Genomic DNA, 20,746 nt, shown 5'->3' with positions numbered 1-20,746 from the left:
AGCCCAATCAAGCAAAACAGAATGAAGCTGGAGAGTAATATTTTCCCTAAGTTAAGATTACCAAAGCTCTTCCATGGTTTGTTAAGCCTCCATGCCCTGAGATACATGAGTACTGCATGACACACATTAGAAAACTTTTCTGATCACCCTCAACATGTTCTGAGCCACACTACAACTACCTCCTGGGTTTTTTTGTCCAGAGCCTACTAGGTACTAGTTGGTCTATGAACAACTTTACTGAAGACAGAAACCAGCAAACAAAACCCAAATCAACACAGCAGGCTAGAGCAAACATTGCAATAAACAAACCTCTCATCACTCATCTTGTCAAAAACTATTGCCAGATCAAGCACAGCACCCCTAGAGACCATCACTACTGGCATCTGGAGTAACCATCAGAACTAGTAAGACTACTGTATTTGGGATATAATTGTTTCTTTCACTGTATTTAACTCCGGTCAAGCTCCACTTTATAACACTTTGGCTTCTCCACTTGACTTAACTGTACCCAGGTTTCTGTAGCCAGAACAGCAACAGAATAGCTTATCTTGCAGAGGGGGAAAAAAAAATCTATCTTAAGAGAAATTGGACACATTAATATGAACTTTAGCACAATATCTTACATGAAGGCAGATCAATCCCAACAAAAAACCCCAAACATTCCTGTCAGAAATCTGAGCTATCTGCATATAAAAGTCTTGGAAACACTTCCGTATTTTTTACTGAGCTCTCTTGGACTGAAGAAAAGTTAAGAAACCAGTGCTATAAAGCTTCTCACTAATGAATAAGCTAAACTGTCAAGCTCACATGTATCTAGTGAATTTCCTCTCTATGTTTCAAAAAAGTCGTATCACTGCTTTAATGATGGATTTTACTTTGTTCATAAAAAGCACAACCTCTCATATTCTGTGCTATTTTCCAGCTCATGTCAGTAATCACTGTTGTTATTCCACCCGCACTAAGAATAACCTGCATTCAAACTGAACAGGAATTCAGCGGTACGAGTTTGCCTCAGCTTCCTGCAATTATTAGGAATGTCAGTAACTCTGAAAGTGACATTTTTCCAGACTGGTTTACTCTAAGACTGAGCCTTTCTCATTTTTTATCAGTAACCCATGCATATACATTCTGCTTTGGTATTTTCCAAACCTTTTCTTCACACTGAATCCAAATTACTGCCCTACTTCATAATCACAAGCTCCTACAAACTACCTCAAGTACTGCTACAACCATAGCAACCAAACAGGAAACCAAACATGGAAGAAATTATCAAGCTTTACTTGCAGTTTTTATGAAGGAGAATTAGTGTTTCACCACTGAAATGTACATGCCACTTTGAATTTGCCTTCCCAGAAGAATTTATATAAAATGGGAAAGGTGGAATAAATTCTAACACCTGTATCCTCTATACTGAAAAAAGTCCCAACAGGAATACTACAGTGACGGCCCTTAAAATTCTTGTTACATACAATTAAACAAAAACTGTCATATAATTTTCCTTAATTATACAGCAACGTCTAATAATGCAACAATAGCAATTAATCCAGCAGTTTAACTAGTATCTGGAGGCAATCAGTTTATAAAAAGAATGTGTATGAAGTGGTCTGAGTTTGGAAAGTACCAAACAGATTATACAAGCACTAATATACTAATTAACAGATAAGAACCTTTTAGCTGAAAAAGCACCTAAATCCAAATGATCAGTAAGATTGTGAAGCATTACTCTCAAGATGAGGTTAATTTAATGACTGTAGGAAAGTAGGATGTTGGTTCTTCTACACTGAATCTATGCTGTAACACAGCTTCTGAAGTAAAGAGGTGACACAGCTGTGGCACTTCACAAGTATGTTAGCATCAGAAACAGAGTGCAGTTCAATATTAAAAGTTTGGTAGTTAATTTAGTTGGCAAGAAAAATAAGCTCACATTAAAACCCTGCAAACAGCTCCTAAGATTTTAAGAAATCAAGAAGATATCCATTAACTAAGACAGGAGATTTCTGAACCCTGAGACCCTTCAGGAGAACAGGCCATGTAAGCTTCCCCTCCAGACTGAAAAGGAACTGAGGGCTTGCACCACAAAGGAATGGCTGACTTCTGTGCTATCATGAAAAGGACACATCACTGTCTCTTCACTAGAGGAGACTGATTTTCAGGAAGTCAAGAAATCTCAAAAGTATAAATGAGAAGAATAAAAGCTGAGCTATCACAAGAGTGGTCACGTGGAACAGAAATGCAAGAATTTTACAAAGGACTAATCCAGCAGCACTAAAAAAAAAATCACAGGAGACAGATTTCTGCTCTGGAAGATGGAGAGCAGTTGTGAAGAAGAAAAATGATATTAATATTGCCTTTTTCAACAATGCAATTCAGTTTGTGACACATGAGTTTGAAAAGAAGAAACAAAATTAAGTAATTCCCTGTCAAAGAATGAGAATAAAGGTCTTGCTGAAAAACTTAGTATCAGTCATAGGACGTTTCTGGCATTGAATTTACACACTCAGATGAATGCTAAACAGCTTTAACAAAAAGGTGGCTGAAGTGTCTGTCTAATCCTGATCAACATCACAGAATGAATCTGTCATCTGGTGGAAACAGATGTACTGTTTTATTTATCCCACCATGCCACTGCTTCTACTCAAACCTTGAGACCAGAGTATATTAAACTAGAAAGGAAATGGTCTCTTTATGGTCTCATAATATGCCATCGTGGTAAACAACCCAAATTTACCCCAAACCTGAAGATTTCTGGCAGGCAAATAAAAAGCTCTTCTAGAATACTACTCAAATATCATGATCAATAAAATCTTTAAGCAAGCAAGAATTTATGTTCAATTGGATGGGGGCATACCAAGCCACAACCAATTTCACTAGTTACACCTCTCTCTATCCCAGGATAATACAGTGTTTGAAACTTCCCTCTTATCTCCAAATCAAGCCACTAAGGAATACAAAATTGCTTAAATGACAGCTGCAGAAGATTTTTTTATTCAGAGATAAGTGGACACAATGCACAAGTGCACCACATGCAAGCAGACATGAAATAAGTCAGGATAATCAATACTTGCATCTGTTTCTTTTTGATTCAGCAGTGTCCTGTGTTTACAGCTGAATTTTGTGTTTTTATATATGCTGTGATACAATCTATATAACTACACTGAAATACAGCATTTACATAACAGTGCAAAAGAGCAAAACAAAACATGGCACCAAGAAGGCTTTTCCTCTATAAAGATCTGCGGACACTTGTCTGTCACCATGATAAATAATACACAATTAACCATACATAAATTGCATTAATATGCCTTTTAGTGAAAATCCAGCATTAATTATGGATAATTTAAAAGGTACTATCCACATTAAAAAGTCAGTTACACAGCAAACCTTTTCACTCATATGAGGACATTGTGACCACCTGCTTCCCCCTCTTCAAGGGTCCATGAATACCATAGTTAGTGGAGCAACCATTTTTATGGCTGTAGGACATACTGTGCACAGAATATGCTTCAGCTAAAATGAGAAGGTAAATACCACAAAAAAATCAAAATATTTTCACTAGGGTACAATTATTATTTTTAAATATTATTAAAAATTTACAAAGGAATAGAGACCCAAATTCTCTCTCATCAATTAGGAAAACAATGCAACAGTTTAATGAAATTTATACTGCAACAACCTATCTTTCTCTGCAAAAGCAATATACTAGCGAGCCTGAAATACAGTAAACTAGAAAAATTCAAGTGATGCTATTTTATTAAAACTAAAATTCTTACTTTTATCCTTGAATACTATCAATATTCTTTGTCTTCCAATATAACCAAAGGAGGAAATAAAGTAGAAATGTGGTAAATACTGATAACAAGATTTCTCTAGTCCAAGTTACTTCATCTTAACAGCAATAATCACTCATTAACGAAAAATACATTTCTTGCAATATTACATTAGTGGTTATTAGTGTTTGTGTAATAATGAAACCTTAGCATCCCTGTTCTACTTGCTATAAAAAACTAGGGATGATGGCATTTTGGACATATATTACAAATATAATGTAAAAGTAGTATACTTGACTATTTGCAGTCACAAGGGATATTTCATTCATCCTTACGAAACTAGACTTCCAATACTGTTAACTATACTAAGAAATAAAGAAAAAAATGGATTAGAAGATCTAACCCCAGTAAAAATAGAAAGTACTTATTAATCATCAGTACAGACCAGCAGCTTAATTCTAGTTAGTGCTTAGTTCCGTATTTCATAAAGTTCTTGCCTTGGTTTTATCAATCAGTTATCAGTCAATTATAATTTCAGTTAATATATACAAATTCAAACTCAAATATATGGCTGAAATCCCTCTCCTTTTCTTTTAACTGAAGTCATAAAATAAAGGAGTCATAACTTCCGGAGCATCTACATTTTCACATTTTTACAAAAACGAGGGAATTCTACATAACTATTAAACAGGGCCAGCTTTCAAAATCAGATGACCCAAAATTAATCAGTGTCAAAAACATATAAATGGATTTGGCCTAATTTAACATACTGAACCAGGAAACTGGATTCTAAGGAAAAAAATCCTCACCCCTATCAGTAAATAGCTAACTCCCTCAGGAGACAGGGCCAAGTCCTTACTCTCTAAATGATTAAACTTGGGTTGCTTCACAAGCTTTTTGCATTTGCATCCCTGATTTTTCCATTCCCATTATAGGACCTGATGTTTAATTACCTATCTGAAACACAGATGGAATTCAAAGTTAGAAAACTGAGAATTCCCATTATTTCCTGTTCATTAAAACTGCTATAAACCTACACTGCTTCTGCTGCAAATAGCTTTGGTCAAAGACAGGTATCACCCATTTCACATTGTTTACACAGTTCCACAACTTTTCTTTTGGTTGGCCACTTTGTTAAAACCACAAGATTACATACTAATTGATGATGATAATTAAGGTTTTCTCAATTCCACAGTAAATTTAATTTCAAGTTTATCTTAAGAATATCAAAAAGTGAGTGAAAAATGGGAAATTATACATTTAAGACTGATTTAGTGTGCTTGCCAATAACTGAGACAGTTTATTTAATTTTTCTATAAAGAAATCTCTTCATACAAAGCAATTAGTTCACTACTATTAACTTAAAGGCAACATATTCCCAGAATACTCTATGACACAGCAAAAAGAGTTAAATTTTATGGTAGATTTATCAAGGCAGCATTACAAAAGTAGTAAGATGGAAACCAAAGGGTAAAACAAGGAATTAACTACATGATTATTATTTCACTTACAACTTCAAAGTTTCATACTGCAGGTTAAAATACAGTAACTAATTACCATTTAAGATAATAAAGCTAGTTCTAATTAAACATATTGCTAAAGTATTTATATTATTTATAAGCCATAGAGCTTATACTCAACATTCTAGGTGAAAACTGCATCCATTTTGTCCATGCTGTAAGTTGCAAAAGTTTGTGAGCTTTTCTGAATGTTTTTGCAGTACATAAACCTTTAAAGAAAAAAGTTAACAAGGCAAATACATAATACACTAACAAACAGTAATAAACTAATGGTGAAGTGTGTGAATTGCTGTTTTGCACATAATGTTGCTTTTGCATTGTTTTCTATATTTATTCACCAGCGCAAGGTGTAGATTTGTTGTAAAAAATAACTACTTGCTGAATTAAGTGTACAGTTTGGGTCATCTGACAGAAGCACAATAAATACTTTACTATATCAGATGTATGTGCAACACTAATGTAGCACAAGGGCATCATGTAAGGAAGATTAACTTTATTACTAGACATGCAAAATAACTTGGGTTTCATTACAGTTGAACATGTCTAGCTGTCATTATTATTTGGATCATGTGTCTGCTGTTTTGACTTTTCATTCTGAAATTAGTATCTGTTTACCCATCTAAGTTAGTAAGCTACACACACAACAATCAAGAACAAAAAAAATACCTCACTTACTCTATTTGCGCACCATGAGCCACAAGGGCACTTATGGAATCCATACTACCAGACCGTGCTGCTTTATGAATAGGAGTTTCACCAACATAATCCTGTAAAGACAAACTACATTTTGTCAAGCATAATCTTTCTAAAAATTAAAATACTATTACATTAATTAAGATAGCAGATATCTAAAAGCAGCATTTATTATTAGCTAGCAAATACATCAGATACTTGATCATTACTTTAAAGTCTGCAGTTGGCTGTCAAGTACATTAGACTTTTAGCAAGTAACATTAAAGGCATTTAACTCACAAGATAAGCTTTATCCAACAGCTCAACAATCAGCAGACCCATATTCAGGAAACTGGTTAATCCTCCCAACATCCACCACCGTAACACGTTATTCTAACACCTTCATTTCCCGGCACTCCTTTCCCAACACACTGGACTGCGCAAGCCCTCTTGAGCTCGGGAGCAGCAAGGCCGAGTCTGTGGGACTGTGCTGCTTTCAGGTCTTTGCTGGCACACTGACTCAGTCCTTGAGGGTTGCACCATCAGTACTCGCAGGACAGGAGCACATACGCAGAGCTCTACTGTAATAGAGGTATGCCCAGTGTTCATAGGACAGGCCAAATCTCTCTCAACACATACACATTGATTCACATCCTATAGATCTGTCTTTTCTGGTTTTCTTTGTCAATTTATATTCCATTATTATTAACCAGCACATCCAATCCTTTAATTTTTCTGCAAAATGTGCAGACGTACTGGGGGTAGAGTATTGCTTTTCAGGCAACTCCTCCTCATTAACTGTCTTACAGGTAACGGGGAGGATTTACAACAATTTTACAAATCCAAGCAAGCAGCAGGTAAATTCATGCATCATGATCTACAGGCTGCAGAGGAAATTCAGTACTTGCAATTAACCATCAGTATTAAGAACCACAGAGAAGACTCTGCAATGAAACACTGCTTTGGAGTACCAAGTAAATGGTTTTACTGGTCTGTTAATGTGATTCATCCTCAACACTTCCACAGTGTAGCAAGGGTATGTTTTTTTGTTTGTTTTTTTGGCTTTGTTTTCTTCCCCCTTCTTTTTGTCTCCAAACTTTTGACGGACTTCACTAGTCTGCTCCAGATATTAAACATGTTCTAACTGTATGTGCCTCAGTTTAGCTTCCCTGTTCCTTTTATTAAAATATCAACATTACCTATTAAATCAACATAGCACCTTTACTGATTCACCAGTGTTTACACACAACAGTGTTCATGCCTAACTCCACAGTACTGGCTAGACTTTAGCTTCTACTTGAAATGTGAATATATGCAAAATATTTTCACAGTACCTAGAAGCTACTAAGTGTCTTAAATCATCTGCCAAGCTTTTGAGAAATTTAATCCTATCTTTTAGACCATGTAAGTATAACTTGAAAATGAATTTTGGATATGAGGTATGTATTCTCAATTTTCTACTTGACAATTTTATTTCATGGTGAAATATCTTTATAACAAATTACAAATTAACTGAGGGTAACCCAGCTTAACAGTGCTTAAGACATATATTCAGCCAAACAATGAACTTCCCAGCACACCGAGCAGGGAAAATTAATGGCACCAAAGTTTACTTTCTTATGAACTATGAGGCTGACAAAGTTTGGGCCCAGGAAAGAGCAGCAAAAATCTTAGAGATTAGAAAAGGGCTTATAAAGCCCTTCTTCCAAAGTGGATGTCTACAGCTGATGGATAGAAGACTGCTTTCCAATGAAGTTTATGCAAATTTTTCCTATTTGTAACCTCCCCTGAAGTAACAGGAAGAGAAAAAAGTTTAAGAGAGAATATCATTTTTTAAACTATCATACATGGAAATTTATTCAAGGCTAATTTATCCAGAAAAGATTTCTTTGGGTAATAAATTTTCCAGTCATAAAAGCTGTCTTCTATTCATCATTCTGTTACTGTGTCCTCCCCTCCCCTCTTTTGTTAAAGAGGTCAAAGTATAGAAAGTAAGTGACTTGCCGCTTTTGGTCAGCATTAGTACCTACAAGCCCAAGCTACAAGAGAATCACTCAATATGAAGTTCAGGTTAGGGTTAGTTGGCCATGCATATGACAGAGATAACAAAAACTCCCCTAGCCCTATAAACCTGGCACACTGCCCATTATATCTAGAGAACTGAATTCCAACATTGCTGTGGGAAACACAAAAAGGATGAGAAAAGACCTTTGCAAAAGGACTCCCCAGCATTCATTAGAAGAATGAGCTAAGCTTATAGCAGCCACCACTTTCATCACCAAACAGAAAAGATTAGTATTAAAAAAGGGAATATATGTCTTGAGAAGGGCTGTTTTTAATCACCGGTCCAGAAAACCATGTGTCTAAAGTTAAAGAATTCAAAAAAAATGCTTTAAAAATTATAGAATACACAGATTTAGACTTTTATTGCATTACTTTTAATTACTGCACCCAAATTTCAGTCATCCCTACTATTATGTTGCTTTGAAATTCTCCTAAGGGGCCAAATATATTTGCACTGAAACACTTTCCTAGCTCTCCTCAGAAATTCTCTCTAGATTATAAATTAGACTAAATAGAAAAGAAATATACGTAGAAAAAACATATCCCACTGAAAGATGGCTTTTAAATTTTTCAATGCTTACAGAAGAAAACAAAAGTACTCTGCGTAAGTCTCAGAACAATTGTTTTGATTCAACAATTGAAATGAATGTGACCAAACAGAAAACAAAGTAACATTCTTTTCCAGTAAGTTTCTGAGAGCAGTTCAGGGTACAGCCCATCAGCACATTCTCTGATGTAAGATAATTCTTCTCTATCTCTTTTATCTCACAAAAGAAGTTATTTTATTTTGAGAAGCTCTATTAATTCCTCATTACCTCTGATAACACCTCATAGTCCTTTAAATTGGTCACACTTCCCATCCTGAGTCTCATGCAATCCCTTTTGTAACAATATTCCAGGAAGAGAAGCATCAATGACTTGTACTGGCCTTTCTTAACTAGAGCAGAACTTGTCCCTCTGTTGCAACATTGCACAAGCAGCCCAAACTTGTCTCCCAATCTAGAGGGCACATCATAAATAAATGAGTAAATACTCAAACTAATTTTAATTAATTTAGCATTCAAGAGAATATAATACATTTGATTGGTTCTGTCGTTACTAAATATTTTGTGCTCTTGAAGAAATGGCAAAAAAATTCATGAACCATCACAGACACGTTTAGTTTTTCCAACCATTGTTGAATGCCTTACTCCTTTCCCTTGGAAAGGAATGGCTACCCTTTCAGACAGACAAGGGCAGTCTTCTCTAGCTTGGGGTCATAACTAGATTACCTTTGACTTCTAGTTCATTTTACTGAATAAACATCTAGCTTCCTTCCTTATAATCTTTTTATTTATGTGGCTGAAGAGTGTTTTGCTTTTTTTGGCTTTAATCAGTAAACCTATCTCAGTTTGTAATCAGTTTCCAGTTCCTCACTATGCTCTTAACCTCAAAAGACACTTCCTCTATTGATTAAATACTTTTCTCAAACTCTCTTCCCAGGCCTCTTTCATGTATGGGTATTTTTTTCAATTCAATCTAATGCCATTTTTTTTACTCTATTTTTCCTCCTTGTGTCTTTCTGGGACCCGAATTCTGTTGGCTTGAGGATGGTCCACTCGAATTCAGAGCACATTTCCTATTTGGTTCTCCAAACTCCAAGTGCCTGAGTGATTCAATTGATTTCACTCACTGGTACTTTTACATTGCTTCCATTTAGCAAAAAAAAACCCCAAACAAACCAACAAAAAAAAAACCCTGAAAAACAACCAAACCAACACAACAACAAAAAAATAAATAAAAAACCCCCCAAAACCAAAACAACCCACCCAACCAAAAGCAAATTACTTGCAGGAATTTATTTTTAAAATAAAAAGCTCCCCCACATATTTAGACTGAAAGCTTTCAACTATGTATACTGTTTTGGCTGGATTAGTGTTAATTTTCTTCATAGTACCTGGTTTTGGGCTTGTGACCAGCAAAATGTTTTTAATACACCAATGTTCTAGCTGGGAGTAAGCTAGGATGTGCCACAGCTGGGACCACTGACCCAAATGGACCAGAGGATTATGCCATACCATATGACATCATGCTCATCAAGTAGAACTGGGGCTGCCATTGCTCCAACACTGGCTGGCATCAGTGAGGTAGTGGTGAGCAACAAAGCTTTTTGTGCTCTGAGGGTTTTAAAAATGTTTTATCACTTGATTTTCTTGGATTTATTTTTGTGTTTCCTTTTTCTACCTGTTAACCTGTCTTTATTTCAACCCACAAGATCTCACACTTCCCTTCTGATTCCCACCCTCACCTCACTGTGTGGAGGAACAAGCAAGCAGCTGTGTGGTGCTTAGGTATCCACTGGGGTTAAACCTCAACACGGTGCAGGCACTTCTAAAATACTTCTAGTAGTGATACCTGACTAAGACACAGAAGCCCTTACTTGATAAGAAATGCAAACTAACTGCATTCCTTAACTCAGCTGACTGAATTTCAGTCCTCTAGCAGATGATCACATTTCTAAACACTACTCATCTCTAACATTTCTTAGAACCTGTATCCCATCCTTTCTGAATCTAGAAAGTAGAAACTAGAGAACACTGAATAGTTTTCCTCCTTTGCTAAAAAGGCTTTTGTGTGCAAATGAGAACTTACAGAATCTTTTTATCTGGATTTACACCTAATCATTGTTTAAAATAAAAACTGTAATACAACCAAAGAATATTTTCTTCCTCCCAAGGGTATCAGCCTATTTACAGTTCTTGCTCCTATGGGTAGTCTAACCCTCCTAAAACGATCTGCCACCACTGGCATATGATGGGAACTGACTGCACATATAGTAAGTTGCATCCCCTGTAAGAGCACAGCATTTCTTTTCCCTTCCCTTTATGACAGGTCACACAACACTTTTTTTGGCCAATCAACAAAGGCAACATACAATAGAAATGTTTAATAGGCTGAGGCTACAGGGAAAACATATTTAAATGAATTTAATGGCTTTCTAGATCAGAAAGTACTTTTTTATCTGATGTATCTAATATATACAACAGCCCAGAACCAATCTGTGTTGTGACAAGGATAAAGCATCAGAAAAAAAAAATCCTCAGGAAAACTAGCAGGATAATTGCTTTGCACTGTTACAGTGAACTACAGCAGGCAGGTAGCCAAATGCAGATCCTGAGTCACACTATTAGCAGGCACAGCCCACAGAGGGGAAAAAAAAGAAAAATCTGAAACAGTAGGACATTGTCTTGAATACACTGATGGGTAGAAACAGACCATTGCTTGGCACTTCAGCTTTCCTCCTGTGTATTTTTATATGGTGATCCTGGGAGCAAGGAACTGCCCACTGATTAGAGACAGATGTGATTCTAGCCAGCGCATACAGTTACATAAGAGGGCTGGGCATCACAGGATATATTCACATAATTTATTTGGGGAGAAAAGTGAAGTTGGGACAAGCAGTTTTCAGCATTTGTCCTTCATAGCCACTGCCTGAGAAGTGTCCTGGACAACTCTCACCAGCAACAAGAGAAGACATGTTTAAGTTTTCCTAAACTTCAGGGCAGGCAGCATGAGCTACAATACAATACCTCAGGGCAGATATGAAAGCACGCATGCAAATTCTACTGAGTACCGGAGGTTTACTGTAAAACTGAGAGACTCGAGTGGATTCCTTTTCAGAAGCTATCCTTTTCTTTTTCCAGAAGTGAAGGGTTAGTCTGTAGCCAATGACCAGAAGTCAGTTTGGAAGGAAAAGTTTACTAGTTTAAATATCAAGTATTCCCAGATCTTTCTCAGCATATGTTTTGTATCCAGTGTCCATGGAACACTTGTCCTCACACAAGCATTAGCCAGTGACTATGTCTGTTTGGAGTACAGCATCAGTCAGCGAGCTGGAAGGAATAAACAAAATACACATCAGGAAATAGTGCTCCAAAAGCTCAAAAGTGTGGGTGGAAGCCCTAGATGACCATCTAAAAGTGCTTGCAAGTTAAATAAGGAACAGAGATCATTTAAGGCACTCAAATCAAACAAGAACAATAGAATTTGACTGCAATTCAATAAACAGCTGAGGGAACTGGGGATAGCAAAGCATGCACTGTGCTTTACATAGCCATGAATGAAACATTCCAACTATCTGTGGGATGAGTTTTCTGCTTTAGTTCTCACCAAGGCACACTGCCTAGCTTTCAGTGCTCCTGCATGAGAAAACAGTGCAACTGACCAGTTCTAGCCTACAAACTTAAGAGACTTTTTTTGTTTCTACTACCATTTTAATTAAGCAGAGGTATCTTATTTTGTCACTGAACTGAGTTTAAAATACCTCTGGTCAAATGTTCAATTAGTATTTTGTGGGTGCAAAAAAAAGTTACTACATTCAAGTGTAACTTGAGCCTAGCATTAATGACATACAAGGCACCCACCGTGTCAGCTCTCAGCACCCATCTGTGCTGTGTCCGTGGTCTGTCACTGCCTCAGTCTGCCCTAGAAGTCTGTAAGACACTGTCATCACTATCTGAGAACTTGACCATGTGGAGGACCATTTGCTCCGGCAACAAGCCAGCAATATACAGACTCCTAAGTCACTGGCTTGCCTTAGTAACTTCTTTAAGCTGGAATGAGTCTCCTGCCCATTTTTAACTGCATATTATACTGTCTTCTGCCTTCTTTTACAGTCATCTGCATGTTGCCCTCAGCCCATGGAGAGATCTCTCCACACTCTTCTCTTCTTCTGGGAGCTAGCTGCTACTTTCTTCTTTGCTACAACCTCACTCACTACTCGTGACTTTTTTTCCCCCTCATCATGTTCCAGGACATCAAGCTTGTTCTTGAACTCCATTTCAATCTCACTGGTCAGATCTTCTCTTTATCCTCATAGCTGGAAACTTTCATTCTTCGCATTCATTCACTTTCATTCATTCTTCTCTTCTCATTTAGCAGTTATTTGTATACCTTTATTCTGTGCATGCCACGTTTCCTCTCTAATCACCATTTCTTTACAATCTTACCTGGTCTCCAGATGCATTTATAGTTCTTGTATTTTCTCTTCTGAAGATTCTACCACTATGCAGCAATAACTTTTGGCATAAGTTACTTTTGTCAGGTATCAAGGAGAAGATGCGATCTATAGCCTCTGCATCCAGCCACCTTCATTGTTTCTACAATTCTCCTGGTGTCTCACAGCTGTTCTCAATGCACCAGACTTCTTTTCTGAAAACTCAACACAAACTTCCCCATTTCTTATTTTTGCACAGCTTAAAAAAAAAAAAAGAACCAAACTCTAGAAATGCAAATGTTTTAGTTCTTCAGCAGAATTAGCTTAACTCTACTGCATATAAAATGCAGCCTGGCCCTTAAATACTTTAAGAAAAGTATAACGAAAGATTTAACAGGCCAGACATTTTAGGGATGCTGTGTTATACCACAGCTTTTAACAACAGCATATGCTGTAGTATTAATTACTCTCAGAATATTATTAAAAATACTTTTGATTACCATTAAAAAGGATGTTATGTATGACAAGCATACATGACAGATTCATTCAGTATTTTAAATGTTTTCCTCAAAAACATGATAATAGTTTTTAAGTATTGATTCTGTTACTCTACCAGAGTACAGTACTCCTTTGAAGGAATTTTGCTATATTAATGCACTTTCTACTACCAAATAAATTACATACTCACCTAAAACTAGTTAAAGTTATTGTAAAAAAAAAAAAAGGGGGGGCAAAAAAAAAACTTTTAAAATCACCTATTCATTCGTTGTTAGTCAAGTATATTTTTCTCATTTATTTTCAGAAAGCTATTAGAAAGCTTTAGAAATAATCTAAAAGAAAAGCAACATAAAACCAGATGCAACCTTAAAATAAATCCAGGCAGCTCTTACTAGCTAGATGTATGAGTAAATCATGAAGCACCACAAAGGTCTCATGGTTCTGTACGTAATGGTAAATTTTTCGATTCTTATCATATTTATTATGTTCCTCACTAGCCTTTTTCTTGCCCCTGCAGCAGCTCTACAATATCAGTTATTTGCTAATGCTGCCAACACCAAGGCAACATTACCACTTTGTTCAAGAAGCAGCAAGATGTCAATTCCTAAAACAAATATCCTCCAAACCCCTAGAGGCTTAAAGGACATTTATTAGCCCTACCCCTACTGCAATGTAAAATGTCTGTAACTGATATATAAGTCATTTGACTTCAGCTGATGTGAAAAATGAAGCATCTGTATGTTAATGTAAGGCTCATACATGTCATAAAAAGGGATCAAGACACTCCTTGCAGAACTATATGCATATGTGAAATACACATTAATCCATACCTGTTTGTTTATGTTGGCCCCAACTTGAATCAACCAATTCAGGCACTGTGGATGTCCTCCAAAAGCAGCAATGTGGGCTGGTGTTTGAGCAAAACGTGTTGTACTGGCATTTACAGACGCTCCAGCTCTTACTAACTGCATTAGGCACTCCAGCTTTAAAGATATGAGGGAAAATAAAACCAAAAATGTTACGCAGATGTGCTATGACAATTAGCATGTGCTAAATAAACACATAAAACCTAGAAGAGCTAAACTTACTAGTAAGACTACATGAATGAAAAACAAGACAGAATATGAAATTTAAGATTTCCTCCCTCTTCCTTCACTCCTTCCTCACTCAGTCATAGAACATACCCGAGAAGTACTTAATTCTCACCTCCAAAGCTGAATTTCACCTTTAATTTCACAAAACAGTAAAAAGGACAAACACTTCAATCCTAACTACAAGAGATATTCAGTTCACTTTTGTCAAGACGGTAGAAAGGGAAGAAAGAAAGACAAAAAAAAGGGGGAGAGCTCTGATCCAGCAAACATGATACTAACCAGATATTATTAGATAACATTTGCCAAAACAAAAGTGTTGTTAGGAGATACATAGATGCTGGACTCACACTCTCAGCAGAGTTTATGTAAAATGAAACAGGCTGCTTGTTTGTGGCACCACAAAGATAATAAAAGCCTTTTTTGTTTTAAAAAATTGTAGTAATTGTCAAATTATATTATGCTTTTTTCCTATCATACTAACTAGAAGTGTCAGATAACCAGATGCTATTTTTAAAGGTTCATAACTTCTCATTTGTAGAAACTAGGCAAACCAGGGCTACGATGACCTCAAGTTTCAAAAATAGACAAAACAACACTCCTTTTCCTGTCACACAGCAACATTGTCTTGTTGATATGAAAAGAAACTCACTATGCTGAAATAAACAGTTTAGTCTAGGCATCCATTTACCGTGGATAGAAAACAAATACCACTGCACACAAATGCAACAGCAGAACAAAGACCCTTACACCATATTTCAGGCATTGGTTCATATAAAACAAATCTGTGGGTGTCCCAGTGTAGCACGATTAAAGAAAACATCAGCCACACCACAGCTGTGGAACAGCCCGTCCATAAAGGAGCAATTAAAATCATCTGAACGTGAGCTGGCAGCTTGACTCGGCAAGAAGCAGCAACATCAGGATTATAACATTCTTCTCTGTTGCTGTATGTCTTTCTCCCTCTCTTAACCTGCAAATTCCTGATCTTGCTGAATTACACGTGAGATAGAAGTACCAACCACTGTAATTAAGTATTTTATAATAGCTTTGCAAATACATTGTCAACTTCATCTGTTTCCTTCCCCCATATAATTCAAACACATGTGAACCCTATCCTTTGAGATATAGAGAAGTAATTTTTTGTATTGTAATGGAGTTAAGGCTGGACACAGTTGTACCAGGAACTCACTATCTGCATGAAGTAAGGGTGAGGAAACTGGAATATTGCATAATAATTAATCTAGCTCCATAAACAACATGGCCAAAGTACCTTTTCAAAAGTAAACAAGCACTTTTGTTGGGGAAAAAACCCACATCCAATAACTTAAGAAAATTTATAACTAGACTATAATTTATAGCTAGACTGCTGAACTACATTTTTTATTTGCCAATCTAAGATTTTCCATGATCTTGGCATATTAGTACCTTATTAATAAGTAATGTGATGGAAAACACCCCTCCAGCTACACCAAGAGGTTAATCTGTGGTAACTGAAGGCAAAAATAAATTTCAGCCAGTTTTTAGAACAATATACTTTATTACATTAATAGAGTTCATTTGAAAATACTTCCAGACAAGCATTACAGCATCAGGAAAGAATAATATTTCCTGCACAGGCACCAGACTGAAAGAATTCCTTAATTAGACAGGCATTACAGCACATCAACTGAAAAGGAACAAACACAAACTGATTCACCAGCACTATCCTGCACTGCTTAAATCTAAGATGGCCACACACCATGATTATCAATGCAACTTCATTTTTAAACATTGTTTTTCTTTTTTTTTTTTTTTGCATACTCTGGCTTCAGAGTACAGCCTTTAACTATGAATATATTTAATCCCATTAAAAGCTTGAGTATGGATCTTCTGTATCACGGCTGTCAGAAAAACCTGCTTCTTCAAACATTATGGAAGAACAAGATTAATTCCATCCACAAAGAGGAAAAGTCAACATGACAAAAAACAATACCTCATTTGATAATTTATTCTTGAGATCAGGATACACAGGTCCACTTTCATTAAATAACCTAAATTTAATACAGTAGATATTTTCCAACGTAAAGCAGAGATTAAATTGATGTCCTGAATAAAGACAGGCCTCCTATATATACAGGCCACAACACTGGCAAAATACCAAGCAGAAGACATGCATGTTTATCTCTACCACTTTTGTTCCAAAAGAAAGAGAACATATTTACTACTATTTTGTTTCCTATAATGTAAACAGTCAAATGACAAAAAAAAACAAAAGCAGGTGAAGAGCACAAGCAAAGAGATGTGGTCAGAGAAAATAAAAATTCAATTGCAAGTGCTTATTAAAGGGAAAATTAAGGTTATTCCAAAATAAAGTGAATTAAAATAAAGATAATTTTTTTATGCAAGCCCTGTATTTTCTACCTCTCTCGTAGCTTTTTTAAGACTATTAGCATTTTTACATTCTGACCCATCTTCTTGGAAATCTGTGGAATACCAGTGCAATTTAGGGCACTATATAATTAACTCCAATTAAAATACAGAAACTCTAATGGGAATTAATTCACATCGCAGACAAGCACTTTTCTCCAGTCAGGGAATGTCCTGAAAATGCAAACTCCACCAAAGGTACTCAACACAGCAAGTAAACTTGCACCTGCTACTATCTCTAAAATGAGCTCCATACTGTCATTAAATGCCCAGATATTAGAACTAGAAACAGGAGCTGCAATATCCATCACCTCCAATTGACTTTGCTGGTATTTTAAGTATTACCTGCAAACTGTAGCAGTGTGTTTTAGAGAAAGTTATTTAAGCATTCTGTGTTTTCGCTTTTAGTTGTAAGAGACCCCATATTTACCAGTATTGGTGTTACACCAGTATTTTCTCCCCCATAAGCCCCCTTTCCTCCTTCACATATTCATTAATAACAAACTTGACCCTTGCTACTACTTCCTTCCTGAAGCATATCTACAATTGCATGCAAGAATTTAGCTCTACATAATTTACTCTAAAATCCTTCTGCACTGCCCTTTGATGCAGGGAGAGCCATCTTCCATGTTCAACCTGTGCCACGGGCAGAGGGGAAGAAAATTCTCTTTAAAGTTCACCAAACCTGGACTCCTGCTGTGTGTGCAGGCACACGTGTGTACATATATGAACTGGCTTAGTTTAATTGCTCACAGGCAGTTCCAGAAAATAATTAAATCAATTTTGTCTTTTCAGCATCCTACAGAGCTCCAGTGAGAAGCAATGGTATGGTGGACCATGTTAATACCTGGCCTTATATCAGGCAGACATGAAGTTCTGTCATCACATAATTTCTTTCAGGAAAAGAAAAAACCTGCAAAATCTAGAAAAGCAAAGAAGTGAAGAGAAAGAGACCTGTTCAGTAACTGTTAACCAACACTTCAAAAATTAACATTTGAAAACTGTGGTACTTTGAGAAACAGAAGAATTTTCCATTTCCTTCTGATGAATGTGAATTTGGGAAAGAAAAATGCCATACATATGAATGTAAGACATGTATCTGAGCAGCTCCGGTGTCACTGCTGGCAACACTCAGCCAACTGGTGAAAGGTACATGTGTAACTATGCCACATAAACACAAAGCCAGTCAGGTTTGGGATCCAATTACACTAATATAACTTTTTCAAAGTGCTGTGCAGTTTTTGGCTCTGAGAAGGGAACACAACTTAACTTAACTAGAAAGTATGTAGGTAGCATCCATAAATTGCTGTCTAGATCTGATGGTTTTTAGGAAAAAACATATGAACAAAATTCTACAGCTGATGTCACCTTTGTAAATCCCATTTAATCTGTCAGATTTCCCCCCAATATGTGACACCACCACCCATCAAATTTTGCCCATACCTAAGAAAAGAAAATAGCAAATACAAGCACAACATGCTCCAGGCCGACTTGTTCCCTTTGTTTCCTATTTCCCCAAGACTCTCTTCAACAGAAACTGGAATGCACACAAAAGCTCACTCTACCTAGGATCGTCAACAGAAAGCTGAAGATGCTTAAAGGAAAAAAACAAAATAACACATATGCTATCCAAAATCTATATCCAATAATCCAATAACTACTACCTTACAAAAGCAAGACTGCTAGAAGCTCATACTGAAAAGAAATTCTTACAAGACAGAAAAAAGAAACAGAAGACTGTTAGGCCAATTAGTAAATTAGCACCTTAATATTTCCTGCCAGTGCACTTCACAAGGAAAATAAAGGCACTGCACTTTTTTCGGAGCGCAGATTATTAGCTTCTTTCTCAACAGATAAAAGACTACGCTACATTTTGAATTTTGTGGGTTTAGAGTTTTTTGTTTTCCTTTGTTTTAGGACTGGAAGACTACTTAGCTAAAGCTGCTTCTAAAAGCTTTTCGAAAAAGCAGCTGTAGGTAAGATAACATAACCTACAGAAATCATCTCCTAATGCCCTTTAACAAACCATGACAACTGCCTAAGTACATCAATCTTCCTCCTCTGGCACACAACCAATAAGCAAATAGAAGTATATGAGAAATGGGAGGGAGAACAAGAACAAAAGACCCTCGAATTCTGAACTCAGGCAAATCAATGAGGAAAAAAAAACAGATTCCAACCCTCTAGCCTAGAATCCTGCATAGTCTGAGATACTGCAACAGGAAACGCATATATTAAAATCGAGAAATTAGAATACCACTCATTCTATGATGTGAAGTTATCGTAGCTACTTCTTATGTTTCGGTCTTTTTTTGCAATGCAACGACGCCAATGCAGAAAATTCCATACGTGTGAACCGCAATTTATTTTTCCTACTGAAGATAAAAGGGGAGCGCCTTACAAGCACAACAAGTACCTTCTACCCGAACTCCTACCGAGCCGGTTGCCATAACACGGGCACCACAACACAGCGGTCTCCAGGCGCGGAGCGCGACCAGCCCGCGCAGACAAAGCGCGCGGCGCCCCGGCAGGGAGCGCCGGCATGGAAGGAGGCTCAGCCGAGGGCGGGGAAGAGGTCGTGCCGCGGCGGTGCCTCCAGCCCGCATGGCCGGCGTCCGCCGGGGGTGTCCGCGGGGATCGGCTGCTCCTCATCATTCGCTCCCGTGCCGGTGGCCTAGGCGCCGTTCGGCAGCCCGCCGCTGGCACCGGGGGAAGCAGCGGGGAGGGAGAGGGGCGGCTGCCGCCGGCAGCGGGGGTGGGATGACTGATGCCGAGACGGCAGGTGCCGCCAGCCCCGTGACCCGCGCCACCCACGCCTCGCTGACCGCGGGGACAGGAACGGAGCCAAGCGGCACGGCTGTCCGCTCCCGTCCCGCCCGATTCCCTGAGGAGCGGCAGGAGGGGCGGCGGCGCCTCCCGGCACAGCGCGCGCTAGGGGCAAAGATGGCGCCGCGTTGCGCGCGAGCGGGAATCGCGCCCTCCTTCCCCTTCTCCTTCCCGTTCCCACCCCCGCTCCCGCCGCTGGCTGAGCCCGGCCAGGCCCCACCTTGCCGAAGTGCGCGGCCCAGTGGATGGGCGTCCAGCCATAGAAGGAATCCTCGGCCGCCAGGTCGGAGCGAGGCGAACTCTGGAGCAGCGCGCACAGGGCGGGCAGGTCCCCATCGCGGCAGGCGCGGTGCAGGGGGAAGCGCAGGGTCAGCAACTCCTCGCTGGAGAAGCCCGCCTCGGGGCCCGCTCCCAGCGACATGGCGAGCGGGAGAGCGGATAGGAAGGAATGGGGGAGGGAGAAGGGGGAAGAGGAGCGGGCGGGCGCGCGCTGCCCTGGCGGGAAGCGACGGCGACTGCGGCTGGCGCGCGCGCCCCCGGCACAAAGGGAGCGGGGCGGGGCCGCGAGCGACGCTCCGCCCTCCGGAGGCGGGGCCGCGCGGCCCTCAGGGAGCCCGGAGCGGGGCGGGCCCGCCGGCGTGAGGCGGGGCGCGGCGGGGAGCGCTCTTCCCCACCCTCCCCTCCGGCTTCGTCTATCCCTTTTTCCCTCTCCCCGGCTCTCCTTTCCTCCCTCCTGCCTTCTCTTCCCTTCTCTCTTCTCTCCCCACACGCTCTTCCCTCACCCTTTCATCCTCTCCCTCCTTCACGTTCCCTCTCCTCTTTCTCCCTCCTCCCCTTCTCCCTCTTCTCCCTCCCCTTTCTCCATTCCGCTATTCTCTCCCCCTCTCCTCGCCCGCATTTTCCCTTGTCCGAGGCGCGGAGCGG

At 38.8% G+C, this 20,746-nt stretch overlaps 1 protein-coding gene across 2 annotated transcripts in view; it reads right to left on the bottom strand.

The window, feature by feature from the left end:
- Nucleotides 1-20,386, bottom strand: part of ANKRD10 (ankyrin repeat domain 10) — a 37,125-nt gene extending 16,739 nt beyond the window's left edge. The window contains exons 1-3 of one of the 2 annotated variants that reach the window (XM_030280167.4): nt 20,043-20,386; nt 14,327-14,479; nt 5,963-6,054 (exon numbers count right to left, since the gene is read on the bottom strand). In XM_030280167.4, coding sequence (XP_030136027.2) covers nt 5,963-6,054; nt 14,327-14,479; nt 20,043-20,243 — 446 coding nt within the window. In that variant the 5' untranslated portion in view covers nt 20,244-20,386. The remainder of the gene's footprint in view (nt 1-5,962; nt 6,055-14,326; nt 14,480-20,042) is intronic. The other variant, XM_030280176.3, reaches the window with a different exon arrangement.
- Between the last annotated feature and the right edge of the window lie 360 nt (nt 20,387-20,746).

This window comes from Taeniopygia guttata, chromosome 1 (genome assembly GCF_048771995.1).
Source record: "Taeniopygia guttata chromosome 1, bTaeGut7.mat, whole genome shotgun sequence".
Classification (NCBI taxonomy): domain Eukaryota; kingdom Metazoa; phylum Chordata; class Aves; order Passeriformes; family Estrildidae; genus Taeniopygia; species Taeniopygia guttata.
Note: the sequence above shows the minus strand (reverse complement) of the source record. Positions and strands in the feature narration are given on the sequence as shown.